General features: G+C 37.0%; 1 protein-coding gene across 2 annotated transcripts in view; it reads left to right on the top strand.

Moving 5' to 3' along the window:
- The window catches only part of LOC107725304 (sarcoplasmic/endoplasmic reticulum calcium ATPase 2-like), a 42,960-nt gene extending 37,979 nt beyond the window's left edge, over positions 1–4,981 (top strand). For both annotated transcript variants that reach the window (XM_016534521.1, XM_016534519.1), the window contains exons 12-17: positions 1,239–1,574; positions 2,263–2,483; positions 2,558–2,760; positions 2,916–3,001; positions 4,593–4,726; positions 4,833–4,981. In XM_016534521.1, the coding sequence (XP_016390007.1) occupies positions 1,239–1,574; positions 2,263–2,483; positions 2,558–2,760; positions 2,916–3,001; positions 4,593–4,726; positions 4,833–4,965 (1,113 nt within the window). In that variant the 3' untranslated portion in view covers positions 4,966–4,981. The remainder of the gene's footprint in view (positions 1–1,238; positions 1,575–2,262; positions 2,484–2,557; positions 2,761–2,915; positions 3,002–4,592; positions 4,727–4,832) is intronic.
- Positions 4,982–7,231: the final 2,250 nt, after the last annotated feature.

Below are 7,231 nucleotides of genomic sequence, written 5' to 3' on the forward strand. Positions count from 1 at the left end.
GAACGTTATTTTATGGTTGCAAAAAAATAACCTAAAAATAACCATTATGGAATGTTCTCTACAAGTTATTTTTAGGTTATTTTAAAATAACCACCATGCAACATTCTGGGAACGTTATTTTATGGTTACAAAAAATATAACCTGAAAAGAACGTTCCCCTAACGTTAGTATTTGGTTCCCAAAAAAAGAACCAAATGGGAACCAAAAACTAACGTTAGGGGAACGTTCTGTGTTTGCTGGGTAAGCTATGTAATAACGCATCTAGCTAACTAAAATCTTTGTCCCACTAGCTTTTTGCTGTCTTTTAACCAATTTATTCATATAGCTAGTTAGCTATCTAATAAAGTATTTTTACCTTAAGCTAGTTACTAGCTGTCTAAATGATCTAACTATTTAGCTATCTAGTCAGCTATCTAAAGTATCTAACTATTTACCCATGTAACATCTAGCTCTCTAATAAAGTATATTTGTTTTTTGTTTTTTCGGTAGCTTGCCATCTAATAAATTAGATTGTTAAAGATGTAGCTAGATTGATAGTTTTAATCCATTTAGTTAGCTAACGGTTCATTAAACAATTAACCCTTACGAAAAAGAACCATGGGTTTACTACAAATAAAACCATGATTGCTATAGTTAAACGGTCAAATTTTTCAGATTTATGGTAACCACATATTAACCATGGTTTTCATGCACTAACCATAGTTTAACCATGGTATTTGTAGTAAAACTTTGGTTATACAAATGGTAATCAGTACGCCAAAAAAAAAGGTTACTACACATTTACTACAATAAACCCATGGTTAATTTTCATCAGTAATGCATAAAGGTATCTAATTAATTAGCTTTTTGTCTTGCTAGCTTTCTGTCTAATAAACCTTTAACTGTCTTGCTAGTTAGCTCTCTAATAAAATCATGTTGATCATGCTAGTTAGCTATCTAATAAAGTATTTAATTAGGTAATTACATCCAGCATCTAATATAATTTTTGTGTGTCTGACTAGCTTTCTATCTAGTACGCAATTTATCTAGCTAGTTAGCTAGATAGTTAAATACTTCACTAGAAAGCTATCTAAAAATGTATTTATCCATGGTATCTAATAAAGCATCCTTGTGTCTAGCTAGCTGTCTCCATCTAGCCAGTTAGCATCTAGCTAACGGTTATCTACTGTGGAAAGAAACCTACTAAAAAAAATTCTTTTTTTTTCCCCCTTAACTTCCCTCTCCTCCCCACCTGCCAGTCGGATCTGACTTTCGTGGGCTGCGTGGGCATGCTGGATCCTCCTCGTACAGAAGTAGCCGCTTCCATCAAGCTCTGCCGCCTTGCCGGCATCCGGGTCATCATGATCACCGGTGACAACAAGGGCACGGCTGTGGCCATCTGCAGACGCATCGGCATCTTCTCAGAGGAAGATGACGTCAACCGCATGGCCTTCACCGGCCGTGAATTCGACGACCTTTCCCTTCACGCCCAGCGCGAAGCCGTCATGTCTGCCCGCTGCTTTGCACGTGTCGAGCCTTCACACAAGTCCAAGATTGTGGAGTTCCTGCAGGGCTTTGACGAGATCACTGCCATGGTAGGCAGCCATATGGTGTTAAAGGGATAGTTTCCCCAAAAATAAAAATAGTCAATAAAGTCACCCTCATGTCTTTCCAAACCCGTAAGAACTTCGTTCATCTTCGGAAGACAAATTAAGATATTTCTGATGAAATCCAAGAGTTTTCTGACCCTGCATAGACAGCTACAAAACTACCACGTTCAAGGCCCAGAAAGGTAGTAAGAACATCGTTAAAATAGTCCATGTGACATCAGTGGTTCAACCTGAATTTTTAAGAAGCTATGAGTAAGAAATAAAAAATAATGACTTTATTCAACAGTGTCGAAGTCTGACATGGATGAGAAGAAATTGTTGAATAAAGTCGTTATTTTTGTTTTCTTTGCCCACAAAAATTCTTGTACTTCATTAAATTGCGGTTGAACCACTGATGTTACATGTACCTTTTTACAGATGTCCTTACTACCTTTCTGGGCCTTGAACGTGGCAGTTCTGTTGCTGTCTATGCAGGGTCAGAAAACTCTTGGATTTGATCAAAAATACCTTAAATTTGTGTTCTGAAGATGAACCAAGGTCTTGCGGGTTTGGAACTATATGAGGGTGAGTAATTAATGACAGAATTTTAATTTTTGGACAAACTATCCCTTTAATGGATGCAACACAACTGCGTTTGATTGTCCTGTTTGGCTGAGCGGTTGTGTCTCTGCAGACAGGAGATGGCGTGAACGATGCCCCTGCCCTGAAGAAGGCAGAGATTGGCATCGCCATGGGCTCTGGCACTGCCGTGGCCAAGACAGCCTCGGAGATGGTCCTCGCTGATGACAACTTTTCCACCATTGTGGCTGCCGTTGAGGAAGGCAGAGCTATCTACAACAACATGAAGCAGTTCATCCGCTACCTCATCTCCTCCAACGTGGGCGAGGTCGTCTGGTCAGTCCGGTTGTGGTTTTCAGTTCTGTTTCATTTGGTTTTGTCTGTTACTGATATACTGGACTCCTCTGCAGTATCTTCCTCACTGCTGCGTTGGGTTTCCCTGAGGCCCTGATCCCCGTCCAGCTGCTGTGGGTGAACCTGGTGACTGATGGTCTTCCCGCCACCGCTCTGGGCTTCAACCCTCCTGACCTGGACATCATGAACAAGCCCCCCCGCAACGCCAAGGAGCCGCTCATCTCTGGATGGCTCTTTTTCAGATACTTGGCCATCGGCTGTGAGTCACAAACATGATTAGTGTAGCCTAGTGGCTGTGATTTAAAAAATAATAATAATTAAAAGTTACATTTTTCTAGCTTGTCACCTAATAACGTATCCAGTCTTGCTGGTCTGTTAAGTGTTGTGTTATCTCATGTGTGTTGTGTTTCTCAGGTTATGTGGGTGCTGCGACTGTAGGAGCTGCAGCCTGGTGGTTCATTTCTGCTGATGATGGTCCAATGATCACATTTTACCAGCTGGTATATATCTCGGTTTTTAAATAAATGTCATTTGTGTGACTAAATCTATAGCCCTAAGTCTGATACAATAGCATATACTGTAAATGCTCAGTTTTTCACATCAAAACTAGACTTACGTTACATTTTTGTCATTACTAAAAAAAAAATGGTTTGATATTTAAATTAATTGTTTGACAATTAAACAACTGACCTATCTTTGACAGATTGCAGCTTCTGCTTTTCTGGAATAGAAAAAAAAAGTTCTAAAAGAACAGTTTATATGAAATATATTTTTTCTTTTATTGTAACAATGTAAAAGTCTTAACTGTCTCTTGGGATATTTATATAGCCAGTGCGTGCTGTACCCTGTATCTTTTCATATCAAAGCGCGAATTAAACTACATGCATGAAGTGTCATGGTCAGTTAAGTCATGAAGTTTCTGTGCATGCATTTAATATATTATATATGAGTTACATTAAGAACATGTCTCTGAAATGGTTTTCAAAATTGTTCTGGAGCATCCTAGCACTGTCTCCCTCATCTAACACACCCGATTCAACTCCGCAGTTCATTAGTAGAGACATTAAGACCTGAAGTGGATCAGAAAAGGTAAAGAGAGTTGAGAGAAAATACAATGCGTGTCAGATCCGCGTCACGTTCAGCAGCGGCAGCTCTTAAAGAAATAGCAGCCAAAACAACCTAATAACCAGCTGCTGTGATGTCTGTTGTTAATCAAAGAAAAAAAAAGAAGAAAAAAGAGAAAATCAATAACTTTTATAGTTTTAAAGGGATACTCCACCCCAAAATGAAAATTTTGTCATTAATCACTTACCCCCATGTCGTTCCAAACCCGTAAAAGCTTTGTTCGTCTTCGGAACACAATTTAAGATATTTTGGATGAAAACCGGGAGGCTTGTGACTGTCCCATTGACTGCAAAAGTAAATTACACTGTCAAGGTCCAGAAATGTGTCTCTCCGCATCACCATTGCGCCATTTTGGAGAATATCCGCTGAACGCAAAACTGCGTACGCTATTCTGTGTCAGCCGCGACACAAGGATACGTTTTCTATGTGTATTTATGCTTTGATTTGAACGAAAACAGTGCATCCGTGCTGCGCGGCTGACACAGAATAGCGTGCGCTGCTTGCGTTCAGTGGATACTCTCCAAAATGGTGCTGCGGTGATGCGGAGAGAGGAGACTAATTGTTGAATAAAGTCATTATTTATTTTTGTTTTCTTCGCGTAAAAAAAGTATTCTCGTCACTTCATAACGTTATGGTTGAACCACTGATGGCAGATGGACTATTTTGACGATGTCTTTCATACTTTTCTGGACCTTGAAATAATAAATATAGATTTATTTATATATATTTGAATATCACTTAGTATCTATAAAAATAGAATATAATTAGTTATTATATATTTAAAAAAATATTTTTAATAAAGAAATTTAAATGTAAATAATATTTAATACAGTTTTATTATATGAGAATTGTTGTTGTTAAGTGTAATTTATTCACATAATTATGTAAGTCATATTTATTTTTAATTTTATTATGTTGTTGTTGTAGTAGTAGTAACTAAGCATGTATTGTCTCTTGTCCTCTCAGAGTCATTTCCTGCAGTGTTCTCCTGATAATCCTGACTTCCAGGATCTGGATTGCCACGTGTTCGAGTCTCCCTACCCCATGACCATGGCCCTGTCTGTGCTGGTCACCATCGAGATGTGTAACGCCCTCAACAGGTCAGCCAGCATCCACCTCACATCCAGACTCACGCATGGCAGTGATTAAAAACAAGCGTTGTGTTGGTGTTGAACCCAAGTAAACATGTTTATTTTTGTCCTGCAGTCTGTCAGAGAATCAGTCTCTGCTGCGCATGCCTCCCTGGGAGAACATCTGGCTGCTGGGAGCCATCTGCCTCTCCATGTCTCTGCATTTCCTCATCCTCTATGTAGACCCGCTGCCGGTACGGCACCCTTAACACTACAGATCATTAAGTGCTCTATGAAGATGAGGATGTTAAAAAATAATCTTGGGGCCCATAAAACAAATATATCTGTAATGGAACGTTTATTTCTCCATTACTGCTCCACACAAACTCTGAATGTAGACCCAGTCTGTACTCCAGGTTCACTTTCACATGAATCCAAACATCGAGTTATAATACAATTCTAAATGGTTCAATTAACAGTTTTGTGGACTATTGACAAACTTTCTATTGATTTGAAAACAATTGTCAACTACACGTTACTTATTTTATATATATGTGCGTGTGTGTGCATACCGCATAACAATGATAAAATTATAAAAATTTAAATTAAATAAGTGACAGACATAAGTGACTCATTTAAAAATAACATTCATTTCTGATATACTCATTTTAAAATAACATTAACTTCTGTCACTTATTTAGTATTTATTTGTTTTTGTTTTTATATTTGAATTATACATAGTTTTATTTTTATATTTTTCATATTATTTTTTACTTCTGAATTTGTTATTTTTATTTTATATATAAATGAATAAAAAACGATTTCTTTATGTAAATATATAGGATTTTCACTTAGAAATATCTATATAATAATAATAATAATAATGTTTTTATTACTTATAGATTCGTATAAAAATATAATAATAATATGAATAAAGTACTTTTTACCCAGAGAAATCAATTTAAAATCTTTTTGAAAGTAACTGTGTGGACTAGAGAAGGGGTGATTGTTGCTGGTTACTGTATGATGATTGAAATCGCAAAATGGCCTTAAACAATTAGTAAATGGCAGAATATTCTTTTTTCAAATTCACGCACGAATTGCATGTATTCTGACAGCGCTGCACAAGCTCGCTGCATCAGGGTTCAAAGTCCAAAGCGCGAGGAAAATCTGCGCTGAAACAGTGTTACGTGCGACAAACATCTTCCCAAATACGTAATCATTTATAAATCTGCTGTTGTCAACAAAAAGAAGCACTGAGAAGCAACATGGACTATAATGGCTTGATAAAAACAGAGCTGATTTTGACCGGTTTAAAAAGGTGTTTTTTACACTAACATTGAGAAATTTTAACCAAAGTATGTTATAGACTTTTAATTAAGACCCTAAAGAATCATATCAACTTGAGCATCCGATGACCCCTTTAAGTACTTTTTTTTCTTATTAAAGTTGTATATTTTCTCAGGTCCCCTTATGGCCTTTTTTGAAAGCTTAAAGGGAGGAGATGCAATATTTATCAGATTGCTTTGGATATTTTTGGCTCGAAGCTCTGAGATTTCTTTATAGCCTTTTGAATCCGCTGAGCCAAAAAGAGCGAATGTGCGTTTGGGTTATATTTAGATGTTTTCCACTGTAACGTCAGCCGTGTGGTTTCTGTTTGCTTTCCTCGCTTGAAGCAAAATGATTTCCTCTCTGCGTTAAGTAGATTGCAGCTACCTCAGTTCCGTCGGTTGCTTTCTTAGTACCCGTTTCCTGACTTAATTTTTTTATTTTTGCTCCATAGAAGACTAGCCAAATGCACTAGTTCCCTCATACAAAAACTTTAGCTGTTCACAGTTTTATTTTATTAATGCTTAAGTAAAAAACATGAAACTTGCTTTGCGCAAATTCTCTGAAGATATTTACTTTTTCATGTCCTGGATGTATTTATAGGGACAGCGTAGTGATATAATATTATAGATGAATTATTTTTACTGTAATGTGTATATGTACTGTATATACTAGGTTCTGAGTAAATGAACTGAGCACAAATGATCCCTTTTTTGTATTATAATATCTAGGTTGAATAGTGGGATTAAAATTCTGACATTAATACACATGACCTCTTTGAATCTATAAATGGCACAATTTATTCTCTTGGGGGTCATTTTTTTTCTTCCTTTTTTAGTGTCTTATTTCAGGTGGCCAACAGACATGCATGATTAAATTTGCTGTATTGAAACTAATTTTGTCCTGTGTGCATCAGCGAGTGAGTACCGCTCACAAAATACACCATCACAACCTCGTGTTTGTTTGACTGATGTAATACATTACACACAATTATGTGCGTTTGCTTCTACAGGAACTACATGTAACTCTTTAAAGACGCTTTTAATCATGTCTAACTACAGTTGCACGGCATCACATTTCTGTATGTATACAGTATCTGTCCGTTTTCTTTATTTGTTTGATCAAACGTGTCCTTATTTTTCCATCTCTCTCTCTCTCTCCCTCTCTCCAGCTCGGGATGATTAAGCCGATCCGCTCTCTGTATTC

This window comes from Sinocyclocheilus rhinocerous, unplaced genomic scaffold (genome assembly GCF_001515625.1).
Source record: "Sinocyclocheilus rhinocerous isolate Xijiao unplaced genomic scaffold, SAMN03320098_v1.1 scaffold785, whole genome shotgun sequence".
Taxonomy (NCBI): domain Eukaryota; kingdom Metazoa; phylum Chordata; class Actinopteri; order Cypriniformes; family Cyprinidae; genus Sinocyclocheilus; species Sinocyclocheilus rhinocerous.